The sequence below is a fragment of the Tasmannia lanceolata genome, unplaced genomic scaffold (assembly GCF_043159265.1).
Source record: "Tasmannia lanceolata isolate RefF3 unplaced genomic scaffold, GAP_Taslan_0.1 ptg000024l, whole genome shotgun sequence".
In the NCBI taxonomy this organism is placed as follows: domain Eukaryota; kingdom Viridiplantae; phylum Streptophyta; class Magnoliopsida; order Canellales; family Winteraceae; genus Tasmannia; species Tasmannia lanceolata.
In genome coordinates, this window is record NW_027518701.1 from 10,444,116 (window position 1) to 10,463,385 (window position 19,270).

Genomic DNA, 19,270 nt, shown 5'->3' on the forward strand with positions numbered 1-19,270 from the left:
TTTTGCTATGGATCGAACAAACAATTATGAGTCTTAATGGCGTGTATTGAAGGAATGAAAATAAAATTCCTAGCACATTTTTTGTTTGTTTTTGCATTTTTAGGGTTTTCTGAGAACGAAAGAGAAAATGAAGAGAGGGAGAAATTTACCCCGGTGCCATTGGTGCCATTGTCGCAGACGATAACGTCTCTCTCTCTCACTCTCACTCTCATTTCGCACGTGCCATCTTTGCTCTGGCCATCAACTGCATGACGGTGGGGCCTACTTTATCCACTGATCCTGGGGTTTGTTGTTGATGGGACAGAAATTGTATCAATCTAATAATCCTGGCCATCGGATTAGATGACTCATGCTCACCAAATGTGGAGACTTTGATACTCAAACGTAATTTGGGCCATTCCATTGGTAAGCTTATCAATGATTCACGGTACAAAAATTATACTACAAAAACAATCGTATAGCCGTTCGATCAGAGGACTTTATCAAGTGTGGGTCATTAGTCAACAGTTTGCTATGAGCCCTCCATTAATTATTTTATCTCATGATTACAGTCACCTGCTCAACTCAACTCAACTCAACAAAGCCTTTTTTCCAAATTAGCTGGGATCGGCTAAATGAATACTTTAGAAAAAATTCATGAAGAATTTGAAAGGAATCTATCAAGCTCTAATCCTAGCTCTAGTTTGGTTATTCTACGTGAATCATTTTCTTCTATTCTATCATATCCAAGGTCATGTTATCCGTTATGTTCCTAGCTATCAAGTCTTTCCTCACTGTTTCCACTCATGTTGTTTTCCGTCTACCCATACCACTTTTTACTCCCTCAATTTCGTACAAGTCGCCTCTTCTCACAAGAGCATCCAAAGGCTTGCGTTGGATATGTCCAAACCATCTTAAGCGGTGCTCTCTCATCTTCTCCGGTTACAATCACCTAATTGGTGAAATTTTATGGTAATGGCTCATCTGATATTGACGGGTCCCATCAACTCCATTTTGGCTCACTCTCTAGACAATCGGGGCCGTTTCAATACATGGATTTTATAAAATCATTGTAAAATCTTGGATTTGTTCTAGCTTGAAAATTCCAAGTTTTAGAAAATTCAAGAGTTTACAATCTTGGATTATAAAATCCTTTTATTGAACCCAACAATGGCCGGAGTGCAAGGTTATTGGCCTTCAAACTCTCAACCTGTAGGCAAATGAACGGTTATTTTAACTGTTAGATTGAAATGGTGTGAGGTCGTGTGAGGGCATGAGCCATGAAGAGCAAGAGGCACGTAGGGTTCTTCTATAAGAAAAGCTCATTCCTCCATCTTGTGGAAGGCCATGAAGAGCAAGAGGCACGTAGGGTTCTTCTATAAGAAAAGCTCATCCTCCATCTTGTGATTCATTCGAATAAGCCTCCATTACGCACGTCGATTTCTTAATTAGAAGAAAGTCACGGTCCTCTCCTCTTTGTTCTGTCAACCTCATTTTATGTGTGTGTCGCGCACTGCAAACTTGTGGATGTGTGTGAAGATTTGCCCACAATCAACTCATAAAAACATGCATGAACAAGCGTTTAGGCTTGAAGAGGTAGTAAAAAACAGTAAATATGGAGAGCATGTTCTTGTAGGTGTAACACGAAATACACTTAAAAGAAACTATTTGGGTAAACAAATCAAATATATATATATATATATATACAAAATATTGATTTGATTTATATATGAAATAAAAATTGATTTGAGATCATCAAATATTGTGTTCTTCATGAGCTCCATTGACAATATGCTTATTTATGGACTAAACATGATTTTTACTTGCAATATGTCATTAAACAACTGAGCAGATAAAGAAAATTCAACTCTTAATTAAGAGAAACAAAATCTAATTTTCACATGTTTTATGGCATCTAAAATCTCTTCCACCTTGTATTGGTAGGCGTGTACCTCAATCGCGAATATACTGGTAGTTTGATATATCCCATGTCGTACTAAACTTAGTTCTTCATGTTCCACATGCAATGGTAATTTAAGTAAGTTTTCTAGTGGTCCTGGTGATTGTCAATAGAATACTGTCAGTAAAACTATAAAGCATACACGGCTAGTTATTATAGCAAGTTGAAGTGACACTAATTAGGAAAATCAGTTTCTTAGGGCATGTGTTGGCTACCGTGAATTCCTTTGCTCCTTGAATATTACCTTACCCAATGGTGAGGGAAGGTGGGAGATGGACAAATACGAGAGGAAATCAGTGAGGAGAGGGTAAGAAAAGTGAGAACATGTGGAAACAAAAAATACTCCACCCAAAATATGATTGAGTTTTTCCTTTTTTAGCCGCTTCTCATGCTTTGCCTGTTCGCGCCCTCTCGATTCTATCCTTCTACCACCTGCCCTACTCCTCTCACCACTTGAGAAACAAATTTATATTAAAAATAAAAAATAAAATCATGGCTGCAAGGGCATGTCCCTTTATGTAAAATTCTATACATTTTTAATAAAAAAAAAAAATACAAAGTAGCAATATAAAAAGGGAAATGTTATCAATTATCAGCGCTACTGTATTTTGATGATCTTGATGATCGCACTCCTCACTTTATTAAAAGTACGGAATGGCCGGCGCCATAGGATCCAAACCGTCCATTAGATGGGCCACAGCCTAAATAGGTTGTGCCCAAAACAATATTTCTGTAGATCAGAGGGTTAGGATCAACCTATGGAAATAATTTGAGGTACACCCTATTTAGGCTGTGGCCCATCTAATGGACAGTTTGGATCATCCTATGGTGCGTGCCATACCTTACTTTTAGTAAAGTGAAGAATGAGATCATCAAAATACAGTAGTGCTGATAACATTTCCCTATAAAAATTTGTCAACTTACCTACCTCCTGAATAGTGTTCTAACTAGTGTTTTCATAAGGTGGGGTAGTTAACACAAGGAGCTTGCCTGAAATGACTTTATTTGATTTGATATATAGTGGCATAATTATTACGATGAAAAGGTTATGCAATTTTTGTATGGGTTCTGCTAACTATTTCCCTGGGCACTTGTTAAGCATCATTTAATCGCGCTTGAATCTTGAATTTTCCCTTACTTTGAGGAAAAAATCTCAAAAGGTGCGGACCGCCGTAGGCCACCCTTTGGCAAAACCCATTTATCATCGCCAGGTGAACTTGTGAATTACTAGGCGATTTACCGTCCGATTGAGGTACATTTTTTCCCGCGAAACAACTCATTGCAAAAGACTAAATTACCCTCGACCCTACTTTTTCCCGCATGCACGTATATATTACACAATCTCCTCCAACGCTACTAGTACTAGTCCTTGGCCTTCTGAGGGATTTCTCTTGTTTTCTCGCATCAGGTACCTGATGCGAAACCCTAATCTCATTTGTGAAACCCTAATCTCTTCGTCAATCGATTGCATTACTTTAAGATTGTCTCGCTTATATTTTCTTGCTTCTGTGGACTGGAATTCAATCTGTTCTTTCTTACTGCATTTTTTGGTTTCTCTGTGGTTTTATTTCCCTTTTTTGCATTTAGATTTTTCTTTGAATCCTTACCTTTGAGATCTGGGAATCGTTTTTTTCTCTTTGAAGAATCGGTCAGAGTAGTTTCTGATCTTCTCGCTGTTTTGTTCTGTCTGGTAATCACCTTTTTTCTGTATTTGTTTCGGTTCCTCTGCAAAATTGTAGGGAACTGGAAACCCTAATTCCCTTGGTAAATAGCAGTACCGACCGTATCGATGTTGGTTTTTTTTTTTTTTTTTAATCATTTCTCTAATAGATCTGTTTTCCTTGTAAATTTTTTTATGAGAATTTTGTTTATTAGATCTGTTTTTCTTTATTACGAGAATCCTCTTTATTTCTTTATTAGATCGTAGTTTTTTCTTCTAGTTTTTTGGGGTTATTGAAGGTTTTGATTTCATACTAGGATTGATTTCTTGAATTTTCTTTTTTACGAGAATCCTCTTTAGGATTGTTTCAGGTCTGAAACAGCTGAGAGAATCCGTATTGAAGGATTGTTTATGGAGGTATAGGATTGTGTGGTATTGGTAAGGACTGGTTTATGTGACCGGAGCAGGGACTGTTATCCTCTTTGAAGTCTGTACCAGACCCAAAAGATGTATAAGGGGATTAGGGTTTAAAGTTTGATGTTGATATTTTTAAAGGGTAGGTTTGCAGGTTGCAGTTTAGGGTTTGGAGTGTTGATTTTGGATCTAGACTGATTACAAATCAAATCTGGGTGGGCAAAGCTGTTTGGCAGGTTTGGAATTTATTATGGGTAGTCGCAATGCTGATAGACAAAAGGGGAAAGGACTTGGTGCTGGTTGTGGAGAGGGGAAGGCGCAGGTGTAGACTAAAGGGGCAGACAGGATATCATGGTAGGTGGAGTAGTACTTAGGGTAAGTTGGAAGGTAAGAGGCGAAGAAGAGGAGTGGAAGAAGGTTAAAGAAACCCTGACCTAGGTTCTTCTCATTGGCTTGAACGATCACCATAGCTAGGAGAAAGACATGTTCTATTTCATTCTCCTATTTATAGAAAAGATAAACCATAAATCTATTAGGACAACTCCTAATTCCAATATGACAGGGCTGAACTAGTAAGTCTAATAAGACTCAAACTCCAACCCACGACAAATTAGAACTCCTAATCTCAACGTAATTAGGATTCCCTACAAAATCTCCAACTAATTTGGATCGTGGGCATCTATACTCTCAAGTGGCTTAAATGTTACATTTTTTATAATGACACCTAAGGAACCTTAATTCTCCCACTCCTAATTTGATATTTTCACCCTTTCTTCAACAAAACTTTCCTCCGCCTTCTTCTTCATGCCAAACACGTATGATCTTTATGGAACTTGATTATCCGATGTTTTAGACCTCCCATGGTAAGTCTTGAGGGTCTACAAGTTTTTTCCCCATTTTATTTGTTTGTTTGTTTGTTTTTCCAAGTTTAATGAGAGAGACTTTCTTATTCATATTTGCATTTACATGTTAAGAGAGATATGCGTGCACACATATGTGGACATAACCGTTTTCTAAAACCAAAACGTGGAAACTCGTTTTATTCATAGAACTTTTGTTTTGGAGTTCCAATATATTTTATCTTTTTTTAACGTATTAAACTCGATTTTTTCCTATCCTTTTTTCAGTACTATGCCCTCAATATGGCCCGAGGTCGAAGAGAACCTAAGCCTTTTATTTGTGATTGCTGCAAAAGATCTTTTCCAACAAAAGATGTAGTTGAACAGCATATCAACAACATACATAGGGACCATACAATTGAGTGTCCCGAGCGTTACAACAAATTCAAGTATCAACAAGATTTGGAAGAACATTTGGATAGGGAAGGGTGTCGACCAGTCGTCCAGCAAGGCCGTCGGCCAGGCGGATAATTCATCGGTGTCTCAGGTAAATCATTGATCTTTTGTTAATTGTTAATAGTAAGGCAATTGCTTTTGTCTTCATCTTACAATGGAAATTTACCAATTCAATTACAATTTCTCTCTGATAGGTCTTGGGTGTAGAGCAGTTCCCATTCCTCGGGGTTCGCTTTGTTGAGCCACATGTCAAAGGTAATAACTTACCGCGTTAGTAGTATTATAAAAAAAATCTGAACTATATGTGTTATTTTTATTACTCTTTCTCTTGTGCACTCTTAATGTGTGGAGATCCAGTCCGATCACTTTTAGAATTGAATATATTTACTTACATGGTCTATTTGATACATCATAAAGTTGAAATGTATTCCATTTTTAAAAGTTTTTATGCTAATCTTCCTACCCATTTTTACCAATATGATGCAAGTGATTGTATTTGAAAAGTAACACCTATGAGATGCCCCAAAAATATTCCCACTGGGGGTGACCGTAATGGTCTGATTGCTGATAAAGCTCAGTATCTGAATCGAACTGTTGGCCTCACATAACAGATGTGGGGCAATAGTGATTCGGAAAATGGCTTTTATTTGTTATTCTTTTTAGGATAATGGTAAAGGGACATACAAATAGAATGCCCTGCTTGGGACAGCCAGTGTGTTTCCACCACATGTCCTGGTTGCTTTAGGCTGCTTATTAATGGAAGGAGGACATGTGGCCAGGAAACAATGGTTGTCTCATGTTTGTGTACCCTTCAGATCTATATTTTATATCAATAATTCTAGTCGCTTTCACACTTCGCTACTTCCTATGGTGCTCTTGCATATGGGAACTGCCACGTCGCCTAGAATTTCAGCTACTTTTATACTCATGTGGTGGCTTCCGTATAAGAAATCCTCATGCAAAATCCATGGAGTTCAGAAGTGGTTTGTACCTCTACTTCAGAACACTAACTAGTGACAAGTTATAATTCTATCATAACATTAACAAGAAATGTTCTTTGCTGTAATATTGTGTGTTTTAGTGGGTGATCTGCTCAAATTTCTAATGATTGAATGAGCATTTAAAAGCATATTTTGACACGTCTTTGGAAATTAGATATTTTGAGAGGTATAATATTCAGCTATTTGGAGTTTGTGAAGAATATATTGTGTGTGATTTTTTTTTTATTAATGCTGGTACAACACTATATCTGGAAAAATGTGGCGCGTCAAGTCTTGAGGATGCTGGCTACTGTTTTACACGATGCTGGTCTCTTGCTGTGATGGCTGTAAATAGTCTGGAATTAGAAGTTCTTACTGAAAACATTTACTTGATAAAGGGTAGGCTAACACATGTGGAAATTGGGAGGGTGGTGATTCTTTTATTCATGTCTAGAATGGTACCTGATGAATTGTATCAGTCAATCAGTAATCATTTTGTTCAGATCGCACCATGGAAACATTTCATTGAACCACTGAATGAGAACATGGAATCAGGATCCGGGCATATCTCTCTGGTCAGCAGCAAGCCCCAAGCTGCCTTGAAATGTACATTTAATATCAACTGGAAGGAAAAAGTTGGATGTATATCACCTCACTGTTATGTATATATTGCTGAACGACTTCTTTTTCTGGTATCTTCTTGCCAAGGTTACTTTTTCACGACGAGATCTTCATGTGCGGAAAGACTTCGATTCCAGGAAGCAAACTTGGTCACCTGTTTAGTAAATGATGCTATTGGACATAATTCTTTGATTGAGGCCTTTGATTCCGTGGTGGAAATGGTAAAAAATGCTATGCTTAATAGAAATGAGACTTTAGGATGGATTAGGAGATCCAAAATCAATGCAGCAGACCACTTTCCTTTGTTGGTATTGCGACTGATGTTTATGATTAGTTTAGCTTATCTGAACACTGGTCGGAATTTTGGTTTACTAGCAAATCGTATGACAAGGACTGATATTATATCAGAACTTACACCAGCATTCTGCAAGAAACTTTGGACAGCAGGGAAACCTAATTTTCTCAACATCATTGCTGAAGCACTTCAAATGATTGAAAATCCTTTAGTGGTTGTGGATTCCGAAATGAACTCTGCAAACTTTTTGCATCCAAATGCCCTTTTGATAAAAACAAAAGTGATTCGGTGTGGAGAGGATATACAGGTTGAAACCAAAAATAAATGTGATTTACAAATGTGCTACGGCCAATTTTGGGAAGCATTTGATGTTCTCCAGGAAAAGGAGCATGGGGAGTATAGTATAGGAACCTTTTCTTCTAATGTCCCTCATATTAAGGTATGGGAAACGAGAAATTGCAGGATTTCCAATGTTCTAACTTCTTTTTATTATTCACAATTTTTTCATGCCTTCAGGTGCTAAAGTTTGCTAGCAATTCATTAGTGCTTTAACATGGATGGAAGTGAATCTAACAGTCTTGTTTTATTTTATTTAGTTGGAGCTGCAGAATGCAATTCATGTACTTCTTTCTGGGATTACCTGCTTGAAAAGCATGCTTGTTGGAATGCAGAAGCTCTTTGTTGCTTTGGATATGAGGTCAGTTAACATTGTTGAACAGGAAATAATGATTTCAAAACCTAGGTCACAACATGGACGTCATTGTTTCTGTTAAAGAGTTTGACTGAACTAGCTCATTGCAATAAAGTGATGATTTTATAAAAGATCCTACAAGTTTTGTTGTTTGCAATTAACAACTATAAGATGATGAAGTTACCTTTTGCAGATTCTCCTTTTCAGACACACACACCAGCCGTGAAATGCCTTTATGCGAAAGTCCCGTAGCTAATCCCATATATATCTTTTATATATAAGCAGATCGGGAAAGATCCTACAAGTTGACCATCAAAATCTCATTATTTGAAAAATAAGTAAAGCTTTTAACATTACGGTTAACAACTATAAGATGATGAAGTTACCTTTTGCAGATTCTCCTTTTCAGACACACACGCACACACACCAGCCGTGAAATATAAGCAGATCGGGAAAGTCTCGAATGTTTTTTTTCTTTTTTTTTTGAAAAAACTATTAACTCGACAACTGTACTTTGACCAGTTTTGGGCCAGTCGATCCCAGCTTATACAATGTAATTCCCTTCTTATCCTCTCCACGCGTTTCTCTGTTTCCATGCATAGTGTCCACCTCTCTCTCTCTCTCTCTCTCTCTCTCTCTCTCTCCCACACACACACACACACTTCCCTTTCCTACCGTGACCCTTACCTCTCCAGCTCTCAAAACCCTACACCATTTTCACCGGCTCTAATTTCTTCCCGCCATTCCATTCCAATCTCTTATTTGGGTTTCTCAGTTTTAGGGTTTATATTCGCTTCTGTTTTTAGGGTGTAGGATTCTCTTGCTCAAAATCTGGGTTGTGTAGATACTTGAAGGAACCCTAATCCATACCAATGTATCGAGCCTCTTCGAGATTCAGTTGCCGCCTGCTTTTTTACTTTCTAGCATTTTAGAGACTGAATTTTCTTCTCCATTGCATGATACATCCCGGTATTCTCCGAGTCCTGGTGATGTTGATGAAATCCCCAACGTTTGTGCAAAAGAAAATCACGGTTCAGATCAGATTCAATTCAAAGGCTATACTTTTCTCACTTGCTCTTCTCTTCCTTTCTTTTACTTTTACTTGCTCTCTTTGCGAGCTTTCTGCCTCTCCTCACCTATAGCTTTTTATAAAGGGCTCTCTGTTTCTATATGGCTTTCTCTATGAAGTGCTCAACGGGCCTGCTTTCTTAATTTTTTTATTTTCTTCTGTTACAATGACGTGAAAAAATTTCTGCCTATAATATTCATAATGTACATGTCTGCCAATTTCTTTGGATTTATTTGGTGTGGTTTTATTTTTCAGGGATAACAATTCACATGCCTTATTACTTATTTGATTATTTTATAAGGTATCACAGCAAGCCTCTATATAACACTACCTACATGTTGTTTGACTCATCCTACCCACTCATTCTATAGGACCTCACATAGATAGGGTGTCCCTAAGAAGCCACCTCCATACCATAATCCTAACCATTCGATTTATAGGAGTTTAATTTGTAGCCATCCATTTGAAAACCTCCACTAATCATAAACATAACCATAACTCATAACCCTAACCATAACCATAATCCTCCCTATAACTCATAATTTGTAGCCATCCTATATATATATATATATATATATATATATATATATATATATATATATATATATATATATATATAGAGAGAGAGAGAGAGAGAGAGAGAGAGAGAGAGGGAAATGATTGTAAGCTTCAAGCTCATATAGCTTACATGAGCTTGAGCGCCCAAAGACATGTGGGCCCACATTGTTAGGATGATCCAAAGCATTCATTTGAAAGGCCCTTACATAGATAGGGTGTGTACAAAAAATCAGCTCCGTAGGATCATCCTAACCCATCCAAAAGTGGAGGGCAAAATGGACAGACACCGTTTGCCACAAATCTGCCCATTTTTGCCCTCCGCTTTTGGAGGGGTTAGGATAATCCAATGGAGCTGATTTTTGGTACACACCCTATCTATGATGGGGCCTTGCAAATGAATGGTTTGGATCACCACAAAAAATGTGGGACCCATGTGTTTGGGCCTTAAAGCTCATAATCATTTTCCTCATATATATATATATATATATATATATATATATATATATATATATATATATATATACGAGGAAACTGTTGGTGAGCTTAACCAAACTTATGGTGAGCTAGCTTGCCCAATCACATGGGTCCCACATTTTGGGGAGTGATCCAAACCATTCATTTGCAAGGCCTTATCATAGATAGGGGGTGTACCAAAAATCAGCTCCATAGGATCATCCTAACCCCTCCATTTGTGGAGGACAAAAATGGGGCAGATTTGTGTCTGTCCATTTTTGTCCTCCACAAATGGAGGGGTTAGGATGATCCTATGGAGCTGATTTTTGGTACACCCCCCATCTATGTAAGGGACTTTCAAATGAATGGTTTGGATCATCCTAACAAAGTGGGCCCCCATGTGATTGGGCAAGCTAGCTCACCATAACTTTGGTTAAGCTCACCAACAGTTTCCTCACATATATATATATATATATATATATATATATATATATATATATAGAGGAAAGTGAAGCTACACCGCCGGTGTAGCTAACTTAGCTACACCGCCGGCTTAAAATACAATGGGCCCACATTGTTTTGGTAATCCAAACCATTCATTTGATTGGCCCTCACATAGATAGGGTGTCCACCAAAAATCAGCTCCATAGGATCATCCCAACCCTTCAAACTGTGGAGGCAAAAATGGACAAATTTGTGAAGGTTTTTACACGTTCATTTTTGCCTCCACAAATCGTAGGGTTGGGATGATCATTTGGAGCTGATTTTTGGTGGACACCCTATCTATGTGAGGGCCAATCAAATGAGTTCTTTGGATCACCAAAACAATGTGGGCCCATTGTATTTTAAGCCGGCGGTGTAGCTTCACTTTCCTCATATATATATATATATATGTGAGAGAACGGTTTCTACACACTTGTGTAGATAAGTTATCTACACACTAGCTTAAAATACAGTGGGGGCCCACATTGTTTGGGTGATCCAAGCCATTCATTTTAAAGGCCCTCACATAGATTGGGTGTCCACAAAAAATCAGATCCATAGGATCATCCCAACCCTACGATTGCTAGAGGTAAAATGGACGTCTTTAAACCTTCACAAATTAGTCCATTTTTTGCCTCCACAGTTCGTAGGGTTGGGATGATCCTATGGATCTGATTTTTTGTGGACACCCGATCTATGTGAGGGCCGTAAAAATGAATGGCTTGTATCACTCAAACAATGTGGGCCCCAATGTATTTTAAGCTAGTGTGTAGATAACTTATCTACACAAGTGTGTAGGAACTGTTTTCTCTCTTCCTATATATATATATATATATAACCGTTTTCTCTCTCTCTCTCTCTCTCTCTCTCTCTCTCTCTCTCTATATATATATATATATATATATATATATATATATATATATATATGGTGAGCTATAGGGCTGCAACTCGGGTCGGGCGGGTCGGGTTTTGGAGAACCCAACCCTACCCGTGAAATATCTCGGGTCAGGTCGGGTCGGGTTTTTTTTCGGAAAACCCACGATTCCCAAACCCGGCCCTACCCATGATAAATCTCGGGTCGGGTCGGGTTTTTTCACGTTGACGCAAATTTTTAAGGAAAATTCTTGTTTGACAAGGCAACTCAACTCATAGAAGTAGAAATTACACTCACATTACACTTGAATCAAACAATGATGTAATTACACTTACATCACACTTGAATCAAACAATGTTGTAATCAAACAATGTTGTAATTACAATCAAACAATGTTGAATCAAACACTTGAATCAACTCAACTCATAAAAGCAGAAATTACACTCACATACAGTAACAGTGGGTTTTCACTTTTAACTTTGGGATAATTACATTTACACCCCCTCTAGTTTCTGACACATCCACTTCTACCCCTATAGTTTAAAACGTGACAAATACACCCCTGTAGTTTCAATTTGTTTAAGGTTTGCCCCCTCAGCTGAAGGTTCGTCCATAGATTGAAGGGTTAGGATGATCCGATGGAGCTGATTTTTTGGGCACACCATATCTATGTCAGGACCCATCAAATGAACGCTTTGGATCATCCAAATAATGTGGGCCCCTACCCGAATCCAAACACTACCAATAAATCATCCAAATAATGTGGGCCCACATTGTTTGGATGATCCAAAGCGTTCATTTGATGGGTCCTGACATAGATAGGGTGTGCCCAAAAAAATCAGCTCCATCGGATCATCCTAACTCTTCAATCTATGGACGAACCTTCAGCTGAGGGGACCTACCTTAAACAAATTGAAACTACAAGGGTGTATTTGTCACGTTTTAAACTATAGGGGTGGAAGTGGATGTGTCAGAAACTAGAGGGGGTGTAAATGTAATTATCCCTTTAACTTTTAACTACCAATAGAAAAAAATGTACATACTATAACTTATGTAACTCGGGTCGGGTCGGGTCGGGCCCCTTCAAACCCGGCTCGACCCGAGATTCATGCGGGCTTTTGAATGCTGAAACCGGCTCGACCCGAAACCCATGAAACCTGAACCCGACCCAAGCTATTTTCGGGTCGGGTCGATGCGGGTCGGGTAAAACCCGGCTCGAGTTGCAGCCCTAGTGAGCTAATAGGATCATCCTAACCACACTTGTGTAGATAAGTTATCTACACACTAGCTTAAAATACAGTGGGGGCCAACATTGTTTGGGTGATCCAAACCATTCATTTGAAAAGCCCTCTCACATAGATAGGCTATCCACAAAAAATCAGATCCATAGGATCATCCTAACCATTCAAACTGTGGAGGCAAAAAATGGACTAATTTGTGAAGGTTTATACACGTCCATTTTACCTCCACAAATCGTAGGGTTGGGATGATCCTATGGATCTGATTTTTTGTGGACACCCTATCGATGTGAGGGCCTCCCAAATGAATGGTTTGGATCAACCAAACAATGTGGGCCCCCACTGTATTTTAAGCTAGTGTGTAGATAACTTATCTGCACAAGTGTGTAGGAACCGTTTTCTCATATATATAGGAATTTGCTAGCGTCCATCGCAGAAGGCATTTTGCGGATGGTCTGTTGCATGTGACAACAGCCACCTCGTGAACGAAGACAACAACTTTTGTCTCCATTCACGAGGTGGGTGGTCTGGCGTGCAACAAACCAGCTGTGAAATGCCTTTTGCGATGGACGCTAGCATCCCCCCCTCCCCCCCCCCCCCCCCCCCCCACACACACACACACACACACACACATATATATATATATATATAAGGAAAATAGTTTATGCGCTCGCTCGAGCTCATATGGCCTATCTGCGCTTGATTTTTAAAACAAAATGTGATTGGTCCGTCATAGTGGGTCCCGCCGTTTGTGCTATTTTACAACTCAAAGAGTATTTCGAGTATTCAACAACGCGTTTTGCACTATTTGACAAAAAGCCATTCGACTTCTTCTCCTAAAGTTGTTGACGTAGAGAAATCTGTAAACCGTAGGAGGAGAAGATTCTAATAGAATCTCTAAATGGCAGATTCGAAGAGAAACCCTAAAGTTGGACTCGAAGAAATCCCTGAAACCCTATTTCCCATTCTCGAAGAGAAACCCCTTTCGACGGATTAAATCTAGGGTTTGGGGTTCTGGGAAGAACACTCACAACGCAGACCGTCACATGGAACTCCAAGTCAAAAGCACAAACAAATCCTTCATCAAACCCACCATTTTAATCTGTTGATTATACAACCCATTGCAATGGAAACCCATCAAAATTCTACTCTTATATCATGCACTCCATTTTAATATAGGCTTTTCAATTTGCTAGATCAGATAATTGTCGCCTGTGTGTGTGTGTGTGTGTGTGTAATTTTAATCTAATCTACTTATTAATGCAATGCAGGTGTTTGATTGCGTATGAAGAATGAGATTGATGAATATGCTGGAGAACATAGATTAATGTTCTTACCCTTCTCTTGTTTGCTCTTTTTTGTGGTCCATTCGTCAGTTCAGAAAGTACATTAAACATAGTTGGCCCATTTGTATAGTTTCTTATCCTGATTTTACCTTTGTGTGGGGTGTTGGTTTGATTTGATGCACTTGTGTTGCAGATTTGGATTTGTTTGAATGTGGAAAATGCCTTCTGGAGGGTTTCTTTTACTGTTACTGTGTGTTGTGATAAAAAAGCCAAACATTTTTTGTGGGATCAGAGGAAATGGTTTATGGATATGTTGAGGTGATTCTTTATCTATGTTGCATTGCACACTTAGGATTGCAGGCAAATGCCATTCTCAAATGCTGTTAACATCCAAGAAAAAAGGTGGTTAATGTAGTGTGCAGTGACATTATTACAACAAGGCATAAAAACAAAGGAGGTAGATAGATAAAAATAAATAACTAACAGAAAAGATTAAAAGACTTCTGAAGGATATGAGCTCTAAGAAGCTGCAAGAACTGTGACTTAAACTGACCATTAGTAAAAGAAACTACGGAGGAACCAGTTCAGATACCTCATCAGGACCCACATCAAACAAGAACCATCACATGCAAAGGAATATTTGTTCCTTAGAAATCTGGTAGCATGATGACTTATAATTCATACATCCTGATGAAATTAAGGTACAAATGCCAGAATGGCCATAAATTCAATTCACAATGCATCATCAAATATTGTTAGTGCAAATAATAGAAATATAAGAATTGAATTGTGACCTCTAATGATCAGTTATGCAAAACATTTTGAGTGGCAAATAACAACTGCAAAATTTACTATTTCTGGCACCTAGCAGATTTGGTTTCAAAAGTCATAAATTCAGCTTTCACGGATTCAAACAAAGCCCTTGAATTAGAATTAAAACCCCCAGAATTCTCTGTTGGTGTAGACCTATCAATATCTGGATGCAGAACACGGTCTGGTCTAAAATTCACCACCTGTGCTTGCACCTCATAGGCAATAGTGTTTCAGATTGGATTGATTCCCAGAAATTCTAAACTTGAAAAAACAAAACACCTCTGGATTTATAACTCTCGCAAAGAAATTTATAGCCAAGGTCTTTTCCAAAAGCCTGACATTATTGGAAATGTTTGTAGAAAGCTACACCTAAAAGGGAAGCTTCCACCAGACAATTACATGTGAAGCTTTCACCGACAGTTCCATGTGCTTAGTGTAGAACTTAGATTGGAGTGATAATTCCCTGCCATTTTTAAGTCTGTTTTGTCTTCACAAGTCACCCAATTGATCTGAACCCGTGCCTTTGCTCCTTCCTTCTACCTTCAAGAAAGAAACAGAAAGTTGGAGAGAGAGAGAGAGAGAGAGAGAGAGAGTAATTTGGGTAGTTTCAAGCCCAACCAACATCTTCCTTTGACATGCACTTGTACACATTTCACATTCTCCCCACAACCAACATCTTCCTTGCACATACACTAGCACACACATAGCATTTGTACACGTCATTTTCTCCTTACACCACACTACCAGACAGCCAGCCCTCAAATACCATATTCACTCTTTCTCTCTATTACAACACACACACACACACACACACATGTATGTCCATTGGGGCTTCTACATAGGGGTGCAACTTGGGTCGGGTTGGGTTGGGTTGATGCCAACCCTTATCCAACCTGAGATATCATTCCCACAACCCTCACCCGACCCGACCCAAGCGTCGGTTTGAGGATGGTCAACCCTAACCCAACCTGACTCCAAATCGGGTTGGTTTCTGGTTGAATCGTGTTGGATTCGGGTTCATATAGGGCCAAATAGAAAAATACAAGAAAAAAAATATAATCCTAAGAAAAACATGATAAAATTAGAGGATGGAGGTCAGGTTTGGGTCGGGTCGGGTTGCCAAGGCCTCAACCCTAACCCAACCCGAAACTAAATTGGGTTGGCTTTTCCCAACCCTAACCCAACCCAACCTAAGAAAATGCCAATCTAACCCAAGCCAAAATCGGGTTGAACCCGTCGGGTTCGGGTTGAGCCCGACCCAAGTTGCACCTCTACTTCTACATACACAACACACATCATACACCCGCTGCATAAATGAAAAAAGCATAACTACCTTAGGCTAAAAGTATTCGACATATCATATTCGGTGGATCAAAGTCCTATATTTCTTTAAATGCATAACGTCCTCTAGCTGTGCTACAACTCGTACCTATAAGATTTGTTAGAGACAACCGTAAGGGGGATTTCTCTTTGTTAACAACTTTAGGAGAAGTCTTCGAATGGCTTTTTGTCAAATAGCGCAGAACGTGCTGTTCAATACTCGAAATACTCTTTGAGTTGTAAAATAGCACAAACGGCTGGACCCACTATGATGGACCAATCATATTCTGCTTCAAAACTCAAGCGCATATAGGCCATATGCGAAACTGTTTTCTCTATATACATACATACATACATATACTAGTGGACACCCCATGCAATGCACGGGGAAGAAAAAAAAAATGTTTTATAAAAAAAATGCTGTAAAACTGTTTTAGACATATAAGAAAAATTGAGGAAGGAGTGTTTTTAAGTAATTGCTCTATTATTTACACATTGTAATGATTTTGGGCATGTGCCTTTAAAAAACCATGCGTTGAGTGACAACATTGAAGGTTTTATCTTGATTTTCAAAATTCATGACATTTTTTCAGATGAGTTGGTAAATCAATGCATTATGATTTGAATAACCTTTTAATGATATACAGTAAAGGCTCTACACTAAAATGCTATTGGAAAGAGACTGATTTTAAGCTAAAAATACAGTTAAATAGAATCAGTCGTCTACAGGTTCTCTTCTCATAGAAGAACACATATAAGAACTTCATGTTGGTTATAGCAACATCAAGACTATTGAAAACTTATAAAAATTTGATAAAGAAAAACGAACCTGCAATGTAAGTGAGTAACTATGCGTTCAGAGAACTTAATTACAATAATATGAACATGTTCTGAAAGTTCAGACGAGTCATGAAAAATCCAGACAATGAATAGATATAAGTGTCAATTAGAAACAGAGCATCTCATATGTGTCTGGAAATAATTGTGTGTTTATGACAGAAGACAGGATTTTAGTTATGCTTGAATAATGAGATTGCAACAAGTGGACACAGTGATTAAAGGAGATGTACAGATATTAACTCGATGCTTGTTGTGGCAGACTAAAATACAAGAATATAAGTTGTTGTCAGTAATAAATAATGAACTAGCGAAGCTCACAAAAGAAGAAGATCACCCTAATATAGGAGAAGAGAAAAGAAGAGAATTTTTTGAATTTTTGGAAAATTCTATGAGAATTACACATCACTTTTTTTGACTTTTTTTTAACAAAGGCACCCATTCAAACCACATATTTTCAATCCTACCCCCTCCTTTATGCTTTTTAACAAAGGAACCCATTAAAGCCATTTAATTTCAATCCCACCCCCCTCCTTTATGCTTTTTTAATAAAAAATCTATTGGGTGATCTTAACCATCCGATTTAAGAGGAACAACATATTATTGAAACCTCTATAGATTGGAGGGCTAGGATCAGCCTATGGAAATGATTTTTGGGGCACAATATTTTTATGTTGTGTTCCATCACATGGACGGTTTGGATCAGCCTATTATGTGGTCCGTACAATTCTTTGTCGGCACGGGTTTTTTTACTAGTATATACATATGAGGAAAGTGTTGGTGAGCTTAAGCTCACCAAACTTATGGTGCGCTTAAGCGCCCCAATCACATGGGTCCCACATTTTCTGTGGTGATCCAAACCATTCATTTGCAAGACCTTATCATAGATAGGATGTGTACCAAAAATCAGCTCCATAGGATCATCCTAACCCCTCCATTTGTGGAGGACAAAAATGGGCAAACAATGTCTGTCCATTTTGACCTCCACAAATGGATGGGTTAGGATGATCTTATGGAGCTGATTTTTGGTACACACCCCATCTATGTAAGGGCCTTTCAAATGACTGCTTTGGATCATCCTAACAAAGTAGGCCTCCATGTGATTGGGCGCTTAAGCTCACCATAAGTTTGGTGAGCTTAAGCTCACCAACACTTTCCTCTATATATATATATATATATATATATATATATATATATATAGCTCACCATAAGTTTCCTCATATATATATATATATATATATATAGAGAGAGAGAGAGAGAGAGAGAGAGAGAGGAAAGTGTTGGTGAGCTAACTTTCCCAATCACATGGGTCCCACATTTTGGGGAGTGATCCAAACCATTCATTTGCAAGGCCTTATCATAGATAGGGGGTGTACCAAAAATCAGCTCCATAGGATCATCCTAACCCCTCCATTTGTGGAGGACAAGAATGGGGCAGATTTGTGTCTGTCCATTTTTGTCCTCCACAAATGGAGGGGTTAGGATGATCCTATGGAACTGATTTTTAGTACACCCCCCATCTATGTAAGGGACTTTCAAATGAATGCTTTGGATCATCCTAACAAAGTGGGCCTCCATGTGATTGGGCAAGCTAGCTCACCATAAGTTTGGTGAGCTTAAGCTCACCAACAGTTTCCTCTATATATATATATAAGTAAAGTTGAATGTGGGAAGCTGAGGTTGTGCCACGTGTCACACCCACAGCTTCCCAAAATTAAATACCGAATTAAATAACGGTATTTCAAGCTATATTCCGTATTTATGTGTTATCTAAACAATTATATGTGTGGTATCTCTAATATTAGATAACACACATATAATTGCTTTCAGAGAAGTAATTAAAAACGTATCCCTATGCGTTAATGAGATTTAATATATATTAGCTGTATTCCGTATTTATGGCGAATATCTCTCTTCGTATTCCCCACGTTTCCAAGGCATTCCCATGCACAGAAAGCCTTTAAAGAAAAAATACAGAAAAAGATTTGGTCAAAATCGTTTAGTATTCCTTTATTTTCGGTTCATTCCCCACTCATCTCCCAAACGTGTATTGTCACACCCCGACCCGACCCTCAGGGCACGTGACAGGTGCCGCACACTCACTAGGCCAACCCGGCATGCGTGTAAGGCCTCTGAATCAAATAACTTATCCATATAAGGATGATAATAAACATAATATCCACATTGATCTAGATGTACATAATATAAACTCTCTCTCTCTCATATATACATTTGAGTCTAGAACATCTGACCAAATAAAACAAAAGTATATACAACCCATACTCACACTCTAGCATGGTCTCTTTACAGATCTCAAAAGAAACACCAGCTACTCAGTATATGAAAACAAAGCAACAACATTGCATAAGCATAAAGCTTGTAAGCAACAAAGTGTTCTAACAGTGTAATACTACATGCTATAAATTTTAGTAATGCGTATTTAT

General features: G+C 38.3%; 1 protein-coding gene across 1 annotated transcript; it reads left to right on the top strand.

Annotated features, from left to right (window-relative positions):
* Window positions 1-6,548: 6,548 nt before the first annotated feature.
* On the top strand, window positions 6,549-14,121 carry LOC143857462 (uncharacterized). The gene is made up of 3 exons (XM_077367884.1): window positions 6,549-7,643; window positions 7,801-7,901; window positions 13,842-14,121. Exons 1-3 carry the CDS (start codon window positions 6,630-6,632, stop codon window positions 13,864-13,866), a joined length of 1,140 nt encoding a protein of 379 aa, XP_077223999.1. The 5' UTR covers window positions 6,549-6,629; the 3' UTR covers window positions 13,867-14,121.
* Window positions 14,122-19,270: the final 5,149 nt, after the last annotated feature.